Raw genomic sequence first — 24,980 nt, forward strand, 5'->3', positions numbered from 1 at the left:
TTGTTCATTCAGTGCCTGGGCATCAATACTATATGCTGTTATATGTAAGTAATTTGATACTGGACTTAAGTGAACTCCAAAATTTTGCTATTAATGTACATTTAATGTACCTGACTTTTTAAATTGTAAATTACAATATTTGCTTAATATTATTTGAAAATATTCACGTTTAAGGATTACTTCTTAAGCACAGGATATTCTATGCAATGACAATTAATTCTGGATGAAAACAATCTTGAAAAAATTATCTCATGTCTAAGCGCTTGTCGGGTTTTTTTCTACCTTAGGAAGACTTGTGATGTGAAAGTGTGCACTAGGTAAGTGAATATGCTTTTCTTTTGGTAATCTCTGTTTTGTTGTGGAGTCCCTAACAAGGAACCTAAGATGGGTAGAACCAATGATTAGACTCTCCTTTAAAAAAAAGTGCTCTCCTCTCAAAAATATCTTCTATTAGCCCCACCATAATCTGTTCTATTATGCCTTCTAAGTATATCTTGGAGGTTTGTTAATTTGAAAGTAAGAAGCCCCTATAATCTCATAGGGATTGGCACTATTAGGGGGTGTAGCTTTGTTGGACAGAGTGTGGCCTTGGAGGATTATGTTACAGTGGGGGAGGGTTGAGTTCTCTTATGCTCATGCCATGCCTAGTGTCTCAGAGCACGTTTGCCTGTGGGATCAAGATGTAGCTTCTTTTCCACGTTTTTCTCCTTCTCCAGCACCATGTCTGCCTGCACACCTCCTTGTCCTGCCATGATCATAATGAACTAAATCCCTGAAACTGTAAGCCACCTGATTAAATGTTTTCCTTATAGTTGTTGCTGTGGTCATGGTGTGTCTTCACAGCTCTAGAAACCCTAACTAAGACAGTAGGTATCCAACATAATTACAGAGAACAATGGAATCAAAAAAGAATTTTACTTTTGGACCACCCTTTGAGCATGGACTTTGGTATAAACCAGTTCAGATGCAGAATATCTGGTAAAGGGTTGTACATTTATCTGTATTTGTTACAAATGCTTTTAGACCTGTATTATCTTTATAGATACCATTGCAGAGCAAGCCGAAGGACAATCATTTCACCATGCTAAGTAGAAATCTGGGACAGCCATGTGTCATGCAGTGGGTAAGAGCTGATCTGTTGTTCTACACTGAGTAGCAGCATGCAATCAGAAATACTTTTCTCTTGTGTTCTGCCTTTTTGCCTCCAATTACTTCAGACATGACCTTTCACCCATTGAACTAGAACTTTCCCAACACATGCAGTCAGCCCACCCAAGCCATCTCCTTCCCATGCTACTCACCCTAGTTACCTCCGTGTCTTCAAAGCCTAGTGTAATAAAAGTTTCCTAAGTCTACACAGAAACATAAACTAGTCCATGCAGGAATTAACAACTCGACTTCTAGGCAACTAGAAGATGTTTTAGATAGAGACAGTAGTGGCCACTACCATCACGGAGAATGATACCTCAGGACTTATATATATATTGAAGGCTGCATTATTCAGGGGAGAAAAATTAAGATTAGTATCAATATTAAACTACTGAAATCATATGCAGTTATATAAAAAAGTGTTGAAGGAAGTTTCAATATTCATTTCTAGATAATGAAAGCAAAGCTTATTTCTCATATTTCTGCTTTTTGAAAGTTACATTTTACATATTTTCTAATAGGGCAAATGCGGTGTCTCTGTTGTGAATTAAAAAGTTATGCCTTTCCAGTGGGACCAGGTCCTGTGCTCAGTGCATGAGTTGTTGGTTTGAAACTTGGGACTTATGCAGGGACGCTTGGCTCAGCCTGGGAGGAGGGGACTGGACCTGCCTGGACTGCGTTTACCGGGTTGATCTCAATCCTCAAGGGAATCTTTGCCCTGGAGGAGATAGGAATGGAGGGTAGGCTGGGGGTAAGGAGAGGGGGGTGGGAGGGGGGACAACAAGGGGATCTGTGGTTGATATGTAGAATTATTATTATTTATTGTAAAATAAAATAAAAAAGTATACACAAAAGAAATTGTTATAAAAAAAGTTATGCCTTTCAAAAAACATAACAGGCACTTAGAGTTGAAGGCAGAAAAGAGCTAAGACAGCGAGCTGGCCACTCAGAAAGTTCTGCCGCCTCCTTGGCTGGTGTTTGGGAGTTGAGATTTCAGTTTATTTTTATATTTATATGTACATATGTATATGCAGTTAGATATGGGTGTATACATTATGTATACCATATAGATACATATAAAAACATGAACATGGGCTGGAAAGATGGCTCAGAGGTTAAGAGCACTGACTGCTCTTCCAGAGGTCCTGAGTTCAATTCCCAGCAACCACATGGTGGCTCAGAACCATCTGTAATGAGATCTGGCGCCCTCCTCTGTATACATAATAAATAAATAAATCTTAGAAAAAAAAAAAAAAGAAAAAAAAAACATGAACATAATTATACTCATAGCTCTGCATACAACATGCATACCATATACATGTATACAAATACCACAAAGTTTGTTTGTTTCTTTTTAATTTCTTGATATGTCAATTTATTGTATGTCTAATTTAATTTCAAAGTATATTTCTATGTGTGTGTATGTATGTGTGTGTGCATGCAAAGGTGTAAACAAATACATGTTGTTAAATGTATAAATGTGGGCACATGTATATGTGTATTGTATAGAAACAAGCATCTGTGTATTGTGGCACAACATTGATGGTGTCTTCACCCTTTATGATGGGGTAATAGCACTATTGTGGAACCAAAATAAGACCAAAATGCTCTCACCCCAAAACTAAAGGCCTAAGACTGCTCCTTTTAGCTACAGGCCATAAGTTACTGGAACAGGCCAGAAGTTACTGAGACCAGTCAGTTCAGATTCCAGAAACCAGGAAGTGTAAAAGTACAGAGCCACAAGATAGTCACGAGGTAATGCCTGCCAGACTATGGAATGTCCTCTCCCTGGTTTCCAGGGTAACTGGCCACAGAAATGCCCCCACCTGAGGGCAGCCAATGAGAAATGGTGGCGGGCTTCCACTCCCTTAGAAGTAATTTCTAGAAGTCCCTAGAAGCGAGCCAATCAGAATTGTACCTGTACTAGCACCCCTAAATGATGGAACCTTGTGACTTTTCCCTTTAAAAACTGAGCTTGCAGACAGGTGGGCGCTTCCTCCAGCCTCCACTGCGTTGGATGTATTGGACGAAGTCCCTGCCTAGGCTTGTAATGCTTTTGGATATCCAGAATTAAACCTTGCTTTTGCATTCCGGCATGCTCGTCTTTGGTGGTCTCTCTGGGGGTCACGATCTGGGCACAACACTATTACAATGGGGTGGGTCATGCTTGATCATGCTTCATTCTGTGCATGGAACTTCCATGCTTCTAGAGCAATGATGTGGTCCAAGATGTTACTAACAATGTGTAGATGTTTCAGGATCTTCCTTAGATGGATATCTACTATTAAGTCCCTCAGATACCATTTGACACCAAGCACATGGAAGTTTTCAGTTTCTCCTTCCTCTTCCTCTGCACTTTCAGATTATAGTAAATCACCATCATCAAGTAAGTCTAAAAACACTTACTGGCTATCCAGAACTTGGTGAAGACCAGGAAATTTTGGATTCCCAAGATACAGTGATGTGACTGGAAGACTCCCAGGGGGGCTTTCCTACTGCAACTGTTACCACAGGCCTCCAGGCTGAGACAGCAAAGAGGAATCCCTGCTGGGCAACTGTATAACGTCTCTTCTTCCAGATTTTGCTCAGACAGGAAAAGCATTTCAAGCTCTGTGATTATATAGCTGGTTTAATTGAGGCCATCTTCCCAAAATCCTGTTTGGCTTTGAGGGTAGCACAATGCTTACTCTTCACCTAGAAATAACGAGAAGAATTTCCCAACAGTTTTTCTTCTATAACTGAGATTTTATTGGTTGAGAACCAATAGAACATGTTAATTCAGGTTTGCTGTTGCAGGCCGCAGGAATATATCATAAGAACTCAGCTGGTTATGGCAAAGTCACTACCTGGAGGGATCATGGAATTCCTCCAGAGGAAGCCAAATTCCAAGGAGTTTTTGGTGTTACTTGGCTTGTTATATATCAGCTGTCTTCTGTTATGAAAATCATGTGTGCCTTCATAGCTTTCCCAATTGATTTTTCCCTAAGAAGGACTAACAGTGTAGACTGAGCACTCTCTGGACATACACATTCCAGGTAATTTGGAGAACAGCCTCAGGGAAAGGCTTTCTCTGGAATCAAATATCTCCCTTGGCCACTTTCAAGGACTACAGGAAACACCACCCAGGTGGGCGCCCATTGTTAGTCCCAAGTGGACTAACAATGATAACAGCCCACATGCAAGTCTCCTGATTTACGGTAAATTCCACAAGGAGACACCGCCTAGGAGAGGTGGACGTTAAGTAATAGTTTTACACAGTTTAGCTCGGACCCTCCCTTTATATACCAAGACTTCCAGGGACTAGGGGAGAAGAGAAAAGAGAATGGAAGAACTAGATGGGTAAGAACTTGAGAGGAATGAGCTGAGATGGGGAAGAACTAGATTGAAGAGCTAAAAGAGAGGACTAGAGGAATGAGATGGAAGATGAGGAAGAGCCAGATGGGGAAGAACAAGATGAGGAAGTGCCAGATGAGAGAGAAGGAAACGGGAGAGGAGCTGATAGGGGAAAGAACTAGATAGATGTGAACCTAGAAGGGACAGAACTAGATGAAGGAATTAAGATAGAACTTAGAGGGGACAGTAGATAAATATAGAGAAATCAGGCAAGAAAGGAGCTAGACATGAGAACAGAACTGAAGCTGTGTATAAAGGATGTTATGCCGGAGGAATTAAAGCGAATGGACCAAAGAACTCTCCGTTCGTAGACTGATTTACCGACCTTAAAGTGTGGAACCAAAATAAGACCAAAATGCTCTCACCCCAAAACTAAAGGCCTAAGACTGCTCCTTTTAGCTACAGGCCATAAGTTACTGGAACAGGCCAGAAGTTACTGAGACCAGTCAGTTCAGATTCCAGAAACCAGGAAGTGTAAAAGTACAGAGCCACAAGATAGTCACGAGGTAATGCCTGCCAGACTATGGAATGTCCTCTCCCTGGTTTCCAGGGTAACTGGCCACAGAAATGCCCCCACCTGAGGGCAGCCAATGAGAAATGGTGGCGGGCAACCACTCCCTTAGAAGTAATTTCTAGAAGTCCCTAGAAGTGAGCCAATCAGAATTGTACCTGTACTAGCACCCCTAAATGATGGAACCTTGTGACTTTTCCCTTTAAAAACTGAGCTTGCAGACAGGTGGGCGCTTCCTCCAGCCTCCACTGCGTTGGATGTATTGGACAAAGTCCCTGCCTAGGCTTGTATTGCTTTTGGATATCCAGAATTAAACCTTGCTTTTGCATTCCGGCATGCTCGTCTTTGGTGGTCTCTCTGGGGGGTCACGATCTGGGCACAACAAAAGAATAGATTCTCAGCTGGTTGATAGATTCTTCCCTGGACCCTGGAAAGGAGACTATTAGGGGCTGGGCCCCATTAGTCCCCAACAGTTTGCTTTCTTTCTTTTTGCATGCCACAATTCTTTTTTTGATTGCTACTGATTTTAATGATTTTTTTCATTATTCTTTATTAAGAAATTTTCTACTCACTCCACATATCACCCACTGTCCCCCCCTCTTCCTTCCTCCCACCCCCAGCACTCTTTTCCAAGACACCCCACATCCGCACATCCCCCGAATATAGGTCCCCATGGGGAGTCAGCAGAGCCTGGCACACTGAGCCTAGGCAGGTCCAAGCCCCTTCCCTCTGCACCAAGGCTGTGCAAGGCATCACACCACAGGTACCAGCTTCCCAGAAGCCTCCCCATGCACCAGGGACAGATCTTGATCCCCCTCCTGGGTGCTCCCCAAACAGTTTGAGCCAAACGACCATCTTCCGTATCCAGAGGGCCTAGTCCAGGTCCATGGGGGCTCCACAGCCACCAGTCCACAGTTCATGGGCTTCCACTAGTGTGGACGGTCATCTCTGCACATCCTCCCATCATGATCTTGACACCCTCACCTTCAGAATCCCTCCTCTCTCTCATCAATTGGATTCCCTGAGCTCAGCCTGGTACCTGGCCTTAGATTTCTGCATCTATCTCCATCAGTCACTGGACAAAGGCTCTATGATGGCAGCTAGGTTATTCGCTAGACCGGTCACCAGAGTAGACCAGTCCAGGCACCCTCTGGACCACTGCCAGCAGACCAAGGTGGGGTGATCTTTGTGGATTACTGAGAGCCTCCCCAGCACCTTGCATCTTCCTATTCCCATGATGTCCTCATCTATCATGGTATCTTCCTCCCTGCTCTCTCACTCTGTTCCTGTTCCAGCTTGACCCTCCCATTTTTTTATGTTCTCATCCCCCACCCTCGCCCACTGCCACCCTTTCCCACCCACTCTGCTCATGTAGATCTCATCCACTTCTCTTTTGCAGGGTCATCCATGTGTCTCTCCTAGGATTGTTCCCTGTTAGCTAGGCTCTCTGGAATTGTGGGTGGCAGTCTGGCATGCCACAATTCTTAAGTGTAGGTTTCCATCCTCAATAAGATAGAGGAATGGAACACTGTGATACCTTGACTAACTCCTCAGATCATTAAGATTCCTCCTTCCCACTACCCTTCAAATGTCATGTTAGGGCAAGAAAAAAGCATCCATGGTAAAAAGAATAAAAAGGAAACCCAACACTAAGGAGACTGAGTTAGAAGGACTGCTGGAAATCTTGAATCCTTCAAGGCACCTTTTCTAATTACCAGTCCAAAGATACCTGCACAGCTTGACCACCTTCGTGTTTCTCTGAGCAGAGTGAAGCCTGGCCTCTGTGACACTCCATAAGGAATCATTGTCATGGTTACATGTGTGCCCTTGACAAGTTGGCAGCTCACACTATTAAAGTGGCCTGTGATTCACAATAATAATAATGTGAGCAGGAATCAATTTCTGGTAAGTCAGTGGAGAAATTCTTTGTGGAAAGACCTGATCACACAACAGTGTGTGGAGATGACAAGGAGCTTTCTTGAAAGTGATCGCAAAGGCATGGTTCATTGTTCCAAGGGTTTTCAAGACAAATAAGATTTTGAGAATGTTTCCATAGCAAAGACCAGAGGAACACCTTCACAGTGCATGCCATGAATGCCACACAGGGGAGGACACCATGCCCACACTGCATAACAGGCCACATGAAGATCTCCACAACCCTCATGTGCCTATCAAGGCAGTCACTAGAACAATAGAGGACCAGTCTCTGCTGTTATATTAACTGCCTGTGATATGCCTTCATGGGAGTAGACCACAGAAGGAAAGAAAGGCAGCAGAAACCTTGTTGAGAGTCTATTATGTTATCTTTACTGAGAAGCAACAATATTCCACATGAGCTCAGGGTACCTCTTTACCATGCTTACAGTCACCAATGCAGCAGCATGGACTCTCCCAAGTACCACTGTCTCCTCCCTACTTCACTTTTCTATTTGTGTAATATGTAGTTTATTTCATCTGGACTCTGTGCTGTGTGTATTGGTGTCTACACCTATTTCCCTTGGAAAGTGCCAATGTTCCTCAGAATATACTTGAGATGTAAGGGAAGGGAAATAAATATAGTCCTATATCAATATGCACATTTTTTTCAGAATGGCTGAGCATAATCTAAGGCTAATTATAAATTACAAAATAGCTTCAGATAAACCTGGAGTCCAAAGTATCCATTGCTTCAATCCTAAAGAGAAATAGGTACCACACAGTCCCAGAATATCAATGTAACCAGGCTTAACTCTAACACAAAAACTGCCTAGATACTGCTATACCCTCAAAAGTAGCCCAGGCCAACATGGTCCCTGAAAAAATCCATGCTAAGCACCTAAAGTGTAAGTAGACCAGGAGTAAACATTAAACCAAAGATGTCAAGAGAGAAGTATTCCAAGGCCTAAGGATGAACCTGATGATGACCAGGAATCAAGCCTAAATTAACAAAGGCTTTCCCTTACCCAGAAAGGCCAGCAACCAACCCTAAGATTAAAGTGCCAAACCCTGACCTAAAAGAAGCTTGCACCAAAATATGAAGCTGAATAAACTCTGGACCAGAATAAAAACAGAGGTATCCCTGGGCCAGTCCATTAAGCAGAAGAGCCAAGGCCAGAGGAGAAGAAGGAAAAGTAACAAAATGAAATGAAACAGAGAAAAGAAAGAACGTCCATGCCTAACCTTGACTATAAAGAGAGTTGGCCCCATCCAAGAGGGAAATGTGCCCTACCCTATCACTCAGAAGAAAAATATCTGGCCTGAAGAATGCAAAGGAGAATATCCATGCTTCAACTTTACCTGGACTGATGCCAGGGCCCTCACCAAGATGAGAAGTTGGCTTCAGCATAACTCTGACCCTGAAGCCTGTGCCAAAACTAAGAAAGGATGTGTACCCAGACCAATCCTTCAAATAAAAGAGGCAAGAGCATTCCTCCCATTTTTTTTGTCTTTTCCTCTACACAAGCCTCTACCTTCTTCATGTTGTTATTCATAAGGCTGTTTTCTTCTGCTTCTTCCAATTTTTGATGTTCAGGTCTAGACGTTGGAGGCAGGCTAGGTTCTGGTGATGCTGTACTGCTCTTCATTTTGTTGTATGTACTTCTGCCTTGACTGAGGTTTTGGTAACTGTCACATCTACAAGGCAGGGCTGAGAGAGGACCATGAAGACCCGAGATCCAGATGGGTCAGTTCTCTTGGTTCCTGGACCCTGGACGCTGGAGGTAGACTGAGCAGAGTTCTCCAGAGAACACTGCCGGACTGCAAAACACCTTTCCCAGACGCTGGTACCTATCCCTTCACTTGTAATAAAATTAACCTCCCTTTTAACTATGTGGAGTGGCCTTAATAATTTCACCAATAGCTGAAATTCCTACAGCTGAGAAGCTTATGTAAGGCAAATGAGAGGGTAAACAAGATGAAATGGCAGCCTACAGAATGGGAAAAGATTTTCACCAAATCCACACATCTAACAGAGGGCTGATCTCCAAAATATATAAACAGCTCAAGAAACTAGACATCAAAATACCACATAATCCAACTTAAAAAACGGGATACACATTTAAACAGAGAATTCACAACAGAAGAATATTAAATGGCCAAAAGACATTTAAGGAATTGCTCAAAATACTTAGCCATCAGGGAAATGCAAATCAAAATGACACTAAGATACCATCTTACATATGTCAGAATGAATAAGATCCAAACCATTAATGACAGGTTATGTGAGAGGATGCAGAGCAAGGGGAACAAGCCTCCACTATTGGTGGAGTTCAAACTTGTACAGCCACTCTGGAATTAGTATGGCAGTATCTCAGAAAATTGGGACTCAACCTGCCTCAAGACCCAGTATTACCACTATTGGGCATATACCCAAAAGATGCTCTATTATAACACAAGTTCACTCGCTCAACCACGTTTATAGCAGCATTATTCGTAATAGCAAGAACCTGGAAACAACTGAGATGGCTCTCACCTGAAGAATGAATAAAGAAAATTTGGTACCTTTACACAAAGGAATATTACTCAGTGCTAAAAAAAATAGTAATACCATGAAATATGTAGACAAATGGATGAAACTAGATCCTGAGGGAGGTTATCCAGACCCAGAAAGACAAACATGGTATGTGCTCTCTCTTAAATGGATATTAGATGCAAAGCAAAGTGTAAGCTGGGTACTATCCACAACCCCAGAGAAGCTATACGAAAAGGAGGACCCTAAGAGTGACATACATGGAGGGCCCTAGAAAAGAAAAATAGTTAAGATCTCCTGGGTAAAGTGGGAGAGGGTTGAAAAGAGGGGATGGGGGATGGGAACAGAAGAGAATGAGATGGCCCAGTGGAGGGAGGGATACAGAGGGAGAGTAATGAAACAGATGCCTTGATAGAGGGAACCATTAGGTTGTTAGGGAGAAACATGGTGCTAGGAGAATCCCCAGTAATCCACAAGGATGAACACAGCTAAGACTTCAAGTAATAATGGAGAGTGTGCCTGAACACACCTTAGCTATAATTATATTAGTGACTACCTTAATTGTCAAAATAGAACCTGCATCCAGTAACTGATGGAAGCAGATGCAGTGATCCACAACCAACACTGGGCTGAGCTCCTAGATTTCACTTAAAGAGTGGCAGGAGGAACCACAGGAGCAAGTGAGGTCAAGATCATGATGGGGAAAACCACAGAGACAGCTTAGCCAAGCTGGAAACTCATGGACTCTGGCCGGAACTAGCACAGGACCAAACTAGGTCCTCTGAACGTGGGTGACAGATATGTGGCTAGATTTGTTTGGGCAGCCCCTGGCAATGGAACCAGAACTTATACCAGGTGCATGAAATGCCTTTTTGAAACACATTTCCTATAGTGGGATACCTTGCTCAGCATTGACACAGAGGGGAGCTGCTTAGTCCTGCCTCAATTTAGTATGCCAGACATTGTTGACTACCCAAGGGAGACCGGACCCTCTCTGAAGAGTGGATGGGAGGTGGGCTGGGGAGTGATGAGGCATGAGAAAAGTGAAGGAAGGGAAAACAGGAACTGGTATGTAAAATTGAAAAAAAAACTTTTTTATAAATAAAACAAAAACACATCAAACAGCATCTCCCTATAAAGCATAAACTGGCTTTAGGGCCCCAACTTTCCTGCATCAGAGTGTCTAGGCCTCCGCAACTGCACTGAACGACAGTGGACTTACAGACTAGGAGGAACGATCAGATTAAGGCCCTGAGGTAGGAGCCATCTAAGGACCAGGGAATGGTGGAATTATCAGGTACCTATTGTCAGGCTCAAAGTCACTTTTACAAGCCTCACAATGTAGCTGAGTCAGCTCTGCTGTGTGGGAACTCCCCCAGTGACATCACACCATGGAAAACTCCATCTCACACAGCCTGCCTTTGTAGATCTGGACCTCAGGCTGGGAATGAAGTAGCCACTCAAACAACACTGGCTCCTGGATTTCCAAAGGTCAAGAATGGCCTGTGGGAAAGGTCTGAGAACACAATCATTTTAGAGTTTGGATCTTTCTGGATGCTTCAACATTTAGAAATAGAAAAAAGGAGCTTGGAATAGTGATGCATGCCTTGATGTCAACCAATTGGGAAATGAGGAGGAGAATTGAAGACTGACTGCAGTGCAAGTGCCAGGAGAGCCTGTGTCTCAAAAAAGTCATGTTGACTGTGCCACCATTCTAATGGCTGCTTAGGCCAGATTTGGGGAGTCTGAAGCCGGGCTGTATCCTGAGCAGCTGTGAATAAGCTTGAGGAGGCTGTCCCTTGGGTCACCTGAACCATGTAAAAAGGAGAAGAAACCAGCAGACCCCTGAGACACTCCCCTGCCTGTAGAAGACAGGAGAGTTGACATTCACAGAGGGGGAGTCTCAAGGCTGAACTCTGAGAACTGGCTAGGTACAGTCTTATCCCCCAGTTCATTTCCTGAACATGATCCAACTACCAAGAGTGGGCTGAGATGAATATTGTAGAAGGCAGGTACTGTCCCCTATCAGCTTGATCTCAGGGCATTTGGAAGACCATGAATCTTCCTCTGGATGGGACATCAGTGAGATAAGAGGCAGGACCATGCAGAAGGGGTTTCTGTCTTTGCTGGGTGAATAACTATATATCCTGGATATCTGTTCATGGAAGTGTGATGTTCCACAATTGATTGTTAGAAAGACCAAGCTGTCTGAGGTCTCAACTATACAGCTGACTCAGGACTCTTTCTAATTACTGGGATTTGCAGGCAATCCTTTATACTTTTCCATCTAGATCTACTGCCTCATCTCTGGATTCATGTGAGCAATCACACTCTCTGAGTATCTCCCCACTCTCTCTATACCACCTCTCTCCTCTGATTTCCTTACACCCAATACTGTCATCTGTGTTCTTAAAAGAGTTTATATGTCAGTTTAGGGGACATGCCTTGCTCCCAAATTCCAATATGTCCTCAACTTTTTGGTCTTCACAAGAATCTATTTAGAAATAAAGTTGACAATCACATTTATTTGCTTAAAGCTTCAGAATCTGAAATGACACAGATCACCTAAAAGTTTCATCAGTCCTAGGTTGCAAGGATTATGCTTAGGTCCAGAGATTTGGTTGGAGAACATGCATTCCATGCTGACCATGACCTGGCTTCTCTTTATAGTGATGTCACAATAAGAAATGTGAGGTTTGCATATAACAAAGCTGTATGATGCAACAGTTCTTGAGTCTCTCCCCTTACCTGCCCTTCTCATGTTTTTCTAATGGATCTTCAACCCAAAGCTAGCAGTGCCACCTATTCAAGAGCATGTGGATTAGAACACATAGCTAGAAAAATAGGCATTTGGCCTTTTTTTACTGGTTGAAGCACCATAGCAGTGATCTACATCATGTTCCACTCCATGATTGAATGCCTGGTTTGTGTGTGTGTGACAGTGTGTGTGTGTGTGTGTGTGTGTGTGTGTGTATGTGTGTGTGTGTGTGTGTGTGTGTTTATGTTTCATTCATGATGACTCTCCATAGCCCACACTGAAATCTGACTTGCCACTACATTTTCCTCAGTCTATGAATTCAAGGATTGGGTCATCGTACTCTTTCCATGAATTGCTTGCTTTCAATATCTGAGAGCTAACCTGGTCTCAGTGGCTCCAACCAGACCTGTCCAGAGCTAGTCACATCTTCACTCACAACCTCATAGCTTGAGTGAGCTCTACTGCCACTCTGGGGGAATATTCATAACTAACTATGTAACATTTTTGAGCCCACCAATTTCTAAAATTCTGAGGGTTTTCCCTGGGGATTGTTAACTTCCGAGTTCTCATCCCTACTACTCCCCATTGTCCTGACCGAATTTCTGAGCATCCTTTTTTTCTCAAAATATTGATTATGAATCTTAAGGAGGGGAAAATCCAACCCTGGACAGTGCATGCAAAGTGAGCTTTCAACTTCACTTAGATAAATTTTTAATGAAGCAGAGGCCTAGATTTCTGGCTTTGGAAGGAGGATCTACCTAAAGGCTTCCATTGTGAATCCAGAGGCTCCTGAAAATGGCACCTTGGTTTCAAGTCACTTTTGGGTGAGGTATGTAGCAGGGATGAAATAGGTATACCAGTTGACATCAGCACATGGACATTCTACTGTATCCTGGAGAGCCCAGGCATTCCATGTGATGTCACCAGTGTTGTGGCAATGCCAACTGTCACTGTGGCATTTGTGCAGTGCCTCGTGTTTCACCTACAGACATGCTGTCTAGACTGAACAGGATTGTTGGGAGACAGGATGGAGAGCACAGGGAGACCAAAGGGAGGCAGAAGGAAGATGGCCTTCAGTCTCCATGTCACACATCAAGAAATAAATGGTTCTTGGGAAAGTGCTGTGAGTCCTGGGAAAGGGATGGGGGGCTTCCTGAAGGAGGAAAGCTTCAGCTGATCCCTCCAGGAGTGAGGCTAAGCAGGTGAGAGTTTCTGAGAAGCAATGGGACTATTTTAGTCCTCTGAATTCTTCAAGAGCAGAACAAAGTTGAGTTTGGTTAGTTTGGCAGAGAGCCAGGGATGGTCAAGGCTCCAGCTGTTCTGTTGATGGCCCTCTGATTTCACTGTGAGTGGGAAGGAAGCACAGAGGGACTAAAGAGGTTTCAGTACCAGCCCTGCACTTCACCCACACTGGATGTCTTTTGGTGTGTGTCACTAATAACAAAGAGAGTAAAGTCCCCTGACCAATGCTAGAGATTCTCACATTTTAAATAACAACCACTGGCAAGGCAGGAGCCACCAAGAATTGCTGCATGTCAGTGGTCCCTAAGGTTTCTGAGTTCATGCCTTCTCACTAGCCAGTCATCTTCCCTCTATCTTGAGTGCAGGACTGACACATCACTCTTCCTGTAAGTATTTGTTCTTGGTGTCAGAGGGCTCACCTGTGGAAGCCCAGTCTTTAGGTATTTTCAGTCACATCTTTTAATAGTTGATAACACCTTTGCTAACATCATGATGGATGGAATGTATTCTGGTGAAGCTTTTGGCAAAAGTTTCATCATTACCTATGTGACTTATCATTGTTCTGACAGGACCCACATAATCCTCCACCATCCCCATACATTATAACTGCCCCGTGGATCTTCTCTAATTTGCTTGTTCACCTTGTGGAACTGATCTTCCTTTCCCATTATCCTGAGCTAATTTCTTAGCATCCTTTATTTCTCATCTTATTAGTTAGCATTCTTCAGGATGAGAAGAGCCATTCCTGGGCAGTGTTTGGACCAGTCTTCCCCTCCACACATGATGAACTATTGAATTAGAATGAACTAGATTCTAATGAATCAGTGAGATCACTGGATTAGAATGACGTGATGCAGAAGGCCCTCCCCTGTCTCAGGGAAGGTGCTGGAAAGGGCAGCTTGGCTTTTGGTGAATTGGAGAAGAGTTTGTTATCAGATAGGTGATGACACTAGCAGTGACCCTAACAGTCTCTTCTCTGGAAATTCTATTGTATCCTGAGTGTCACTGGCATCTTTTGTGAAATCACCAGTGTTGTGGCAATGCCATTTGCCATTGAGGCATTCATTAAGTGTTTAAAGGTTCACCAATCAACATGTTGGCAAAACTGAGAACACTAATTGACATAGAAAGCCCTGTATTTCTAAGCAGCAGTTGATGCAAGACATGATCATTCTCTTAATGGGTTTCAGTAGCTGTGATCATTTGAAGCAATGGGCCTATGCAGCTTACATGGGATCCTAAAGAGCAGATCGAAAGTGGAGGACATCTGATGATTAGTTGGCAGAGGGCCAGGAAATGTCAGGGAAGCAGCTGCTTTGCTGGGACCTTTTTCAGTTCATTATGATTGTCAACAAATGCTAAAGGAGGCACAGAACCACTAATGAGATATCAGGGTAGGATGTTGCTGCACTTTATTCTCAGTGGATTTCTGTAGATTTTATGGATATCTGATATAAATACCAGGAAGGGAAACTTACTATCCATGTACCAAGGTCTGAGACATTGAGTGCCTTTAGTCCTGCACACAGGTTATCAGGGATGGGAGATTCAAAGCACCAGGCAATCCAGGACTTTTTGCACCGTTTCAGGTATCGGCTGACAATTCCAAACCAACATGGCTGGCCTTCCTTATGCCTTTCAGGGACAGTGGGGCTGCAGTAGGTCATAAGGCATATATCTAGCCTTAGAGATTGGAGACAGACACATGGCTTATGGGACCCAGTTTAAGGATATCTGCTCTGATATTTGAGGGCTTCACCGGGTTCCATGCATTTCCTCTTCCTCAGGCCTCCTCTTGGGACTCCACATGATCTCTCTTGGCCCTATGCCATTCGTCTGTACAAATTCACTGTGTTTATGTACCTACAGGGACTACTAGGAAGGCATCATCCACACCCTTCTTCCTCACTGAGCAGGAGAAGCAGCTGAACCAGGTGGATAAACTGACCCTTCAGCTACAGATGATGACCAATGAGAGGAATGAACTGCTGGAACTCCTGGCCCTTTATAACAACAATGAGTTGAACAACAGGTATTCATCATGCCCATTTCTCTGGTAACTGTCTTGACCCTACTGTGTCCTGAGTGCATTTGAGAGGCAGAACTGAAGCCTGTAGGAGTGAGATAGGACATAGGCTGTTCTGATTCCTCCAAATGAAAACCAGAGCCTGTGGCCTGAATCACAATCTACAGAGTAGGGCATTAGGGAGTAAGATCACAACATGCATTTCAAGAGGCCTTGACAGGCATTGGCTTTTAGGAGATGCTCAGTGCTCTGAATTGATATTTACTTTTGCTTTTTGCTATGGGAGCAGCTTGAAGGGCCTGGTGGTCCTACTCAGTCCATTTGTGTGTGACCAGAAGGCCTGGAATTCAATTCTGCTCCTCTCAGCTTGTTCCTTACACTATGAGACAATGCCCCCTATCTGCATTTCTGTGACATTCTATCTGTGTATGGGAGTTTATACAGCCATCCTCATGTAGTGCCTCCTCCGTGGCAATACTGATTATGAGTTCTGGGTATCCTTATAAGGAGAAAGAATCTGTTTTCTCAAGACAGTAGGAATGCCATTGCAGATTTCAGATAGACCTGGATCTGTGCCATAGACTCCAAGACCTTCTTAGAGAGCTAGTCTACCCGTCCAGGGCTACTGAGGGAGCTCCTGTAGTCCTGTCTCCTTCCCTATTGACACCCAGCCTTTCCTGGCCATGGGACAGTGAGGCAATTCTAATGCACACCAGGAGATCCAGTATAGAATTCAGGGTGTGACATCCAGTGGGCTAGTGTAGTACAAAACAGAACCTTAATTCATGTGGTCCCTGACACCCGTGTTCATGGGGTTCTTTTCTCCTGGGCCATGCCCTACCACAGGCTGAAATCTGAGATTGACATGCTGAAAACACAGCATAAGGAGATGTCAGATGTAAAGAAATTCCCCAAGGAGGTTTGTGAGGCCTCGTACAGGTGCAAGAAGCTGAGTGAGCAGACCAACTCCTACCAGTGAGTGCCTAATTTAGTAATTTACTAATTTAGTAAAAATTGGTAAGGACTGCTTCTGATAGTCTGAAGTTTTTCCAGTCCTGCCTGATGCAGCTATCAGGAGGAATCTATCAGACCTAACTCCTACATTAAATGGTCCCAAATAAACACACTGAGGCTTATATTACCTACAAACTGTATGGTTGATGGCTTAAATTTCTTGCTAGTTAGCTCTATCATCTTAACTTAACCCATTCTGTTAATCTATATTTTGCCACATGCCTTCTGCATGGCCAGGCTGCTGGCATGTTTCTCCTTGGGTGGCAGCAGGCATATGCTCTACCTCTGACTTTCTTCATTGTCTCGTCTGGATTTTTCTACCTGGCTCCATCCTGCCTTGCCATAGGCTAAAGCAGCTTATTTATTAACCAATGGGAGCAACACATATTCACAGTATACAGTAAAACATCCTTCAGTACCTTCTTCACCTTAGAACAAAGTTGGGCTGTGTTTCTAGTCTGTTTACCTCTTAGCAAGCAGCCTGCCTTATATCTCTTGGACTTGTGCCTCCTAAACTGAGTTCTCCAAAGAGTGAAGAGTCTGAGAGCCCCTCTCAACATTTTCCTGTCAACTTCTGGAGCTTCTAGACAGAAAACATGGTTTGAACCATGAATGGTTTCTGCGGCTCTGGCAGGACCTCACAGAATGGTTTCTATGGGACACAAAGATGGAATGTATTCCTGCTGGATCTTCTGTCCTGCTCAGAGCATGGATTCCTTCTACCTGCTCATGTTTTCCCAATACTGTGAACAATTAAACACCAGGGTGTGTGTGTGGGAAGTGGGGGATCCAGTTTTCAGAGGAACATGGATCCTTTACAGTCAGGGTCTTCAGAAGTTGTTGGAATTTTCCAGGAATTTGGCTATTCTCTGGCTTTGGCCTGCACCTAAGTGATGCTGCCATGGCTAATTTGGGTTCCCAAGGGCTGTTGGGAAAGGGGACAAGGGATCTTGCAGGAATCATGGTATTAGGAAGCAGGAGTGGGAGATGGAGGTGGAGCTCATCATTTTTGGTGACATTTCAGTACCCTCTACAGTCAGCTCCTGAGTGAATGGACTCAGCTAAGGGAAAAAGTGAGCATGTTGAAAGAGGACAACAGAAAGCTGCATGGGGAGCAGATTTCACTACAAGAGTCCTGTGAGGAGGCCAGAAGGCTCTGTGAGGAGGCCCATGAGAAGATGTATGACCTCTGGACAAAGCAGCAGCAGGTAGGTTGAAGCAGCAGAGCCAAGCCCCCACTTGTCTACCCATACACACACATATACACACGCCCATGTAACCATCTACTCACTTATCCACCTGACCCATCCCACCCAATAGTTCATTTCTGTGATCATTCACAGTCTTTCTGGGGAGTTAGCCTCTTGGAAGGCAGTGCATGACTGGCAAGGAACCTGACTGCTCTGCTAGAAGCTGCAGTCCATTGAGGGAGATGGGTCAATCACATGTCACTCACCAATATGCTAGTATGGGGCAGCATTACTGTGATGGGAGCCACTTAGGGAGTAGCACAGAGATCTGTGTGAATGAGTTCAATGGTCTTGGTCTGATTTGCTTGGCATAGGTCATATGAGATCAGAGGCAGAAACAGCATGGAAGGAGGAACATCCCCTACAAAAGCCAAATGACTGGGTCTTGTGGACATCTTTTTGGGTGTCATATACTATTTTACCCTCTTCTTCTGAGACTGCCATGGTGTTCTCTTTACCAATCCAAGCTCTTGGTTCACACTGACAGAAACTTAAGTAACAGCTTGTCAGTACTGTTTGCTCTGAGTGGCAAGGCAAGTTCTCCCATCCTGGATCTTACACTCGGAAGCTCACTGGATGACCAGGGATGTGGCTAGGGCTTATGACAGACAAGGGTCAGGGTGGCAGATTTGAGATTTTAAGAGAACAATTTCTCCAAGTGCACTAACATAGCCTGCAGAAGCACAGCATGTTTCCCCAGGCATGTTTAGTCTCAAAATGATGGAAAGCAGAACTGTGAGTATCACTTGAAACAGCTAGTGTGAGGAGTCTCAATTCAACTCATAATGCCATCCTCGTTCAGTTGATGTCCTCCTCATTGCATTCTGTTCACTTATGGTTTGTGGTGAGTGTGAGTGTGTGTGTGTGTGTGGTGTGTACATGCCTGAGGGTGCTTACATTTCTGGGTTTGTTGGAAGGCCAGATGATCACATCAAGAGACCTCTGTTGCTTTCTCCCTTATTCCCTTTAGCCCGGGTCTCTCACTGAACCTGAAAACTTCTCTTCTGGCTAAGTGGATAGCCACAGGTCTTTGGATCCCTGTCTCCTCACACTAGAGCTTCCTGTCTTTTACTGTCTCATCTCATTGATAAATGATTCATTTGGTCAGAAAGTAAACTCACTTGTTGGTTTCTCTTAATTTCTGCACTTTTTTATTGGTTTGGAACAAATGCATTTTTTTTTTCCAGACAGGGTTTCTTTGTGTAGCTTTGCGCCTTTCCTGGAACTCACTTGGTAGACCAGGCTGGCCTCGAACTCACAGAGATCCACCTGCCTCTGCCTCCCGAGTGCTGGGATTAAAGGCGTGCGCCACCACCGCCCGGCTCACAAATGCATTTTGTAATAAATAAAAAAATCAAACAATGGAGCTATTTTAAAAATCAATGTAGACTTTTCTTTCACTGAATATAGATAACATCCCATGAAATGTCTGGTTTATCTTACTACCTACACAACATGGAACCTGACATTTTGATGCTCACTCTATCATATTTATAGCTGTGTCTTAGAAAGACTCCTCCTACTAGATGTATAGAATATTGCATTTCAAAAAAGTGCTATGGGTGACCTAAGTAGCCTCCTACTGACTTAACTGGGGCTGTTTTCACATAATATGCACTGTAATCCAGTCAAAAGTTGGGTAATGACAATGGTGATTCCCATTCGCAAGTGCAATCAATGTCTTTTGTGTCAGAATCTGGGCAGGTTTAGTGAGGAGACTATGATGGGTCAACTTGGATCTATCAGGAGGCTTCATGTCCAGCCCTCTTCCATGGGCACTTGGTATTGTGTGGTCAAACTCATTTGTGCAGAGGTTGTTATTTATCTGTACAATCATTGAGTCTGTGATAAAAACTGTCCTAGGAGGGGAAATAATTTCAGGACAGGGCAGAAAAGCCTGGCTGTGTCTAAGAGGCTTGTAGACAACAGGGAGGACCCACTACCTCTCCCTGTAGTACAAAAGGAGTTGCAACATTCCAGCCCCGTCCCTTGCCCTTCTGGGTTCAAGAGAGTTGTGTGTGTGTATTTGTGTTTTCTTATGTGTAATTTTGTGGGTATGAAAATATGTGTTTGAGCCTCTCTGTGTATGTTCACTCACTCACGGAACAATGGAACATCTTTAAGAATGGTGGAGACAGATTTGAATGAGAAAGGAGTATGCCTAATCTTGTTAGTACCACTTTGCATCAGTCAAAGAACAGATGATGTTGTCCATCATTTTGCATGTCCACACAGCTAACTACAACAAAAGACAGAAAACTGATGAAGGCTAAAATTTTCAGGTTTTTAAGGTAGAGGCAGAATTATTTATCTGCAAAGAAATCCTCGGGATAAAAACAAAGTAATAGGGTCCATAAGGTGAGAAAGAGGCTACTGAGAGGAGGAAAGGCTGCCTGAGGTTTTGTGTCCTTCTCTGCTCTGGGTGAATGGTGGCTGACCACTGATGACTTCCCTGCATCCTGTTTTGTTCTTCTCCTCATTGTCTGCTGCCATTTTCCTTTCACCTTTGCCTAACCTTGGTTCAGCTAACCTTGTCCTTGGAGCTTGGCCTGGATTTTATTCCCTGAGAAATTCTGAACTCAGAGATGCTTGTGACTGCATCTCAGCCCAGCAGAAGTCCCACAGCTATGCTGAGGTGTGAGAAGAGGCTGTCTCAGTGCACCCCTTAGGCTCATCGCACTCTAAAGCACCCACACCATGTTGTGTCTGCAGCACTCAGAAACTGCTTTTATTCCAAACTTCTTCATACTGAGTTAAAATCGGCCTGATGGAGGGTTGGGAGAAATGAGTACTATCAGATATTGGTAGGAGTGTAAGATGTTGTAGCCCTGTGAGAAGCTCTTTAAAATTATTCAGAATGTTGAATGCAGACTCCAAGTGGACCACTGATTCCAAAATCTAAAGTAGGTATCTAGAGAGAAGAGAGGACAACAGGGTTACAGCACGACTCATCAGAAACCCCCAACTAGAAACTACTCAGATGCACATCCTTGATGAGTGCAAACATACAATGTGGTCTATGGAATATAGTTAAACATGGAATAATACATGCAATCCTTTCGCTGAGTTAGTCAACCTTCTGTTACTCAAAGAAATACCTGACACAGTCATCTTACTTGGAGGAAAGGTTAATATAGACTCCTGAGTTTAGAGATTTTCTAGTTTCTGAGCATGTTGCTTTGGGTCTAAATTGAGGCAACCTGTGCTTTAGAGAGCTTCTTTAGGAGGAAGCTGCTCCTCCTGGAGGCACTGGGAAGCATTGAGTGAGAGCGAGGGGCTGGCCCATTGCCATCCAGTGGTCCTGTGCTGGGGAACTAAGCCTTCAATTCGCAGACTGGAGAACTTGGTAGGAGAGCTTGGATTTGGTAAAGGATCCCTGGGGTCAGCTGTCTGTGTACAGGTTTATAAGTCAAGCACTACATTGACTTATCTGCATACTGAATTCTTCTCCCAGATCACCAGGCATGCATGTGTTATACAGACACACAGGCAGGCAACACCTGCACATATAAAGTAAAAATAAAATGAAAAATTATCTAAACAGAGTAAAAGTACACAATCTTCTCCACATCACTGTGTTCAGAGCATCTTGTGTTTTCCTTTCTCTTTACTGGAATATGGGTAGAGAGGCTGTGGGTTAATGAAAGGTCACTTTCTTCTTCATAGTATCCCAGGTGATCTCATATTACATCAGTGTTTTCTGGTAAAGCCAACATGGAGACAATGTAGTGTGCTTGTATGTGTGCATCCATGTACATGTATGTGTTCAAGTGTGTGTGTGTGTGTGTGTGTGTGTGTGTGTGTGTGTGTGTGTACATGCGTCTATATGTACAGGGGTGCAGACAACCCTCTCCTAAAAACACAATGTTCTAATGAACAGGAACATCAAAGACTTGAGGAAGATCTTCAGTCCCTGATGAAGCAGAAGGAGCTGCTCACCAGGCAAAGGGACTTGGCAGCAAAGCTGCAGCATCACTTCACTGTGTCCCAGATGAGGTAGGAGTCCAGGATTCCAGAAGCAGGTGGATCAAGTGGGTCCACTGTACCTGGATCTCTGTCCTCTTTGAGTTTCTGTTCAATTGGCAAAGCTTCCAGCCACAGCCAGGAAGAGAACACCTCAGAGTGTTATTTCTGAATCAGTCAATAGGAACTTCTGTCCAGGAAGCAATATGCTTTCTCCTTAGTCTTAAGGGGATTGTGTCCCTTCTTCCCTTCTGAGAACTCTAGTATGCTCCGAGTATCTCAAATCTAACATTAGATCTCCCCACAAATATTCCCATGGCATCCAGAAACCTACAAGGGGAATCATCAATCATGAAGGAAAGTGTGTCCTCCTGCAACTTTATTTTCCATCAGGAACATCACGTTTAGATATGTGTCTACCCTTCGGCAGATTTGAATACAGCACACTCCTGCTGATTGCAGGCTCTCTGCGGTGTTTATCAGTTTCTCATGCGAAGATTTACTCTGGTCATAAACAGAGTAGGAGTTGACAAGTTAAGTCCATGCAGGGGTCTGGGCTGTAGGATTAATCAGAGCCTTCTCTGCATTGCTGTGTAGGCTCCACTAGAGGGCAGGCATAGAGTTTTCCAGGAGGTTCTCATTCACCTGGTATCTAAACAAGGCCAGATACATCTTCCCTGACCTGTGTCTCAGACCTTCTCATACTGATATTTCTTTGGACTGTTGGAGAAATATGCTGTTTCTTCTAATCCAGCACAGTGTGTATTTTCCAGTTCAACTTCTAGCAGTTTTTTAAAGTTGAGAAAAACAAATCTTGCCAGGGTGCTCTCTGACCCTTTTCCCTTGGGGAAGCAGGGAATGAGCTCATCTGAGAGGTAATGCTCGATTGTCTAGCTGAGTAGATCTGGTGGGGGCTCAAAAGCTGACATGGCAGGTCCCCACCAGGCTTGTGTCCCAGCTGTCTTCCTCCCCTAGGTTTGAAAACCTTCAGCAGGAACTGGAGCAGACCACAGCCCAGGATGAGAGCCTCCTGCAGATGGAGCTGCTGAAGCAGAAACACTATGTCTCAGGCAAGTCAGCCACCATTGAGCCCCATCCCCAGCAGCCAGGGTGTTCATGGGGTGTGTTTCCTTCCTTAACTTTTGTTTACTAGGGGTGAATAGGCCCTGATTTTCTTGCCATGTGCACAGCAAAACTGTTTCTGAATCATATTTTCTTTTCTGATTTTCCCTGACAGTACCTGTTAAGGAGACTGGGAAGGGTGGAAGAAGCCAAAGACACCTTGAAGGCATGACATTCTACACTCCAGGTTCAAGGCCTCCTCAGAAAATGCCACCTCTTTTCAACTTTGAACTCACTCGTGAGGCAAATATCAACCTACCATGATTCGGTCCAGCCACAATCGGCTCCACATCTGTTGGCTCACTATCCCCAGATAAAAGTTTGTGTAAAAACAAGTCTAATATACAGAGAACACAACACAAATTACTAAAATCCCTGACTCCATATGTGATGGAAATCTGACAAGGAATACGGTGTTAATGTCACACTGCCCTCCAGACAGACCACATCAAAAGCATAAGATTCTCTGTAGTGCAGTTTTCAAGCTGACACCATGTCATGGGCAAGTGTAGCTGAAGATAATTCACTACAGAGAATATGCCAGTTCCTCACCTCTTTTGCTCTTCCATAATGAAATTCCAAAAAAACCCTGAAATTTTCCTTTTTTTTTTTTTTTGGTTTATATCTTAGGATATTTATGCTTTGGTTTTTGGTTTTATTCATTTTCGTTTAAGGTTGTGTTAATTTTTGTTATACATTTATTCTTGTCATTGTTTTAATAGTTTGCTAAGGCTATATACTGTATATAATGACTGCTGTTTTGAAAACTCCCATTGAGTAAAATAATGTATTTTATGAATAAAATAAATTTCAAACTTTTCACTCTAAGACTCTTCTTTAGTCAGATGAGGTTTCACATGCCTGCAAACCCAGAAATCACAGGCTTGGATGTATCTCAGTAAGTTCCTGGAATCTTGGGCTGCACACAGATTTCCCAGCCATGGGCCTCGGGGCTACACAGCGGGGTGGCGACTTGGATGTTGGTGTATAGCCTACCTCATGTATACCCACTACATAATAGAAAAATTAGACATATTGTATCCTTGAGGTCATATATTTAGCTACCAGTAAAATGTAGTACACTGTACACACATGTTCAGGGAACTTCATGTAGACCAAATTAAAGGGAAACACAAGTATATTGTTCCAGGCCTCTCAGGAAATGAGAACGCTCATTAAACTTGTATAAAGGATTGAAATATATCATGAGTGATAAGTGAACAGCAGAGCTGATTTCCTGCAAGACAATTTAGGATATTTTGTGGCGCTTTTGTTTATACTTATGGGTGTTTTGCCACCACATACATGCAGTTCCCACAAAGGCCAGGTGAGGGCAGATTCCACGTGCATTTTAAGTTAAAAAGGTTTGTTAGCTGTCTGTCCTGTGAGTCTTCTCAGACAAGAATAAATGTTCTTAATGGGTGAGCCATCTCCACAGTCCCTGTAATAGACCCTTGTCCTTCCAGCCCTGTGTGATGTATTAGGTGGATTGGATCACTCCCCACCAAAGACTGAAGTTTATTGAAAACTGTAGGGACAGGCATGCTAATTGTCTTAGGCTGCCACACATCCATTCAGGGCTCTCACAGGTTCAGGATCCTGCCCCAGTCACTGACTGTCAGATTAGAACAGATTTGCTAGATCTCTTCTAGGTTGACAACACCTATTAAGCCAGTCTGTTGTAATAAAAATCGAGAAGAACCTCCTGGGTGTGGAGGTAGGATGAGGAATCCCTCTTGATGGTCTGATAAGCAATGTTGGGAGGAACCTCATGACTAGGTGGAGTGGATGGAGCCTGCATCAGGGCCACATGTCTCTGGTGCAGAGTGATTCTTTGCAAAACTAAAAAAGGAGAGAAGTGGTTGAAGCTGCTCTTTTACCACAGCAGATCTCAGATCATATTTAGAAAGTTCTTCCAGAGACTGATTTACTCTGGTGAAGCTCCTCTGGGATAGATCTGACTCCTGAGACTGACAGTGAGGCAGAGATTTAATGTGTAAAGAAAGTTATCCCCTGGGTCTCCGGACTAGAGCTGTCAAAACAAGGGTAAAAAAAACCTACTGTCCTCTGATCTTCCTGTGTGTGGGGGGAGGGGTGCCAGGTCT

General features: G+C 43.7%; 1 protein-coding gene across 1 annotated transcript; it reads left to right on the forward strand.

Annotated features, from left to right (window-relative positions):
- The first annotated feature begins 285 nt into the window (after window positions 1–285).
- Window positions 286–23,694, forward strand: LOC143269349 (disks large homolog 5-like). Its single transcript, XM_076554421.1, has 8 exons — window positions 286–317; window positions 1,043–1,123; window positions 15,370–15,532; window positions 16,373–16,501; window positions 17,565–17,748; window positions 21,671–21,786; window positions 22,729–22,823; window positions 22,991–23,694. The coding sequence occupies exons 2-8, from the start codon at window positions 1,108–1,110 to the stop codon at window positions 23,137–23,139; spliced, it is 852 nt and encodes a 283-aa protein (XP_076410536.1). The 5' UTR covers window positions 286–317; window positions 1,043–1,107; the 3' UTR covers window positions 23,140–23,694.
- Window positions 23,695–24,980: the final 1,286 nt, after the last annotated feature.

The sequence above is a fragment of the Peromyscus maniculatus genome, chromosome 18 (assembly GCF_049852395.1).
Source record: "Peromyscus maniculatus bairdii isolate BWxNUB_F1_BW_parent chromosome 18, HU_Pman_BW_mat_3.1, whole genome shotgun sequence".
Taxonomy (NCBI): domain Eukaryota; kingdom Metazoa; phylum Chordata; class Mammalia; order Rodentia; family Cricetidae; genus Peromyscus; species Peromyscus maniculatus.

Excerpts from the sequence above, each read along its gene's own strand:
- LOC143269349 (XM_076554421.1), top strand. Across the intron at positions 17,749-21,670 it reads TCTGGACAAAGCAGCAGCAG|GAACATCAAAGACTTGAGGA; the intron begins GTAGGTTGAAGC and ends TCTAATGAACAG. Across the intron at positions 22,824-22,990 it reads GCAGAAACACTATGTCTCAG|TACCTGTTAAGGAGACTGGG; the intron begins GCAAGTCAGCCA and ends TTTCCCTGACAG.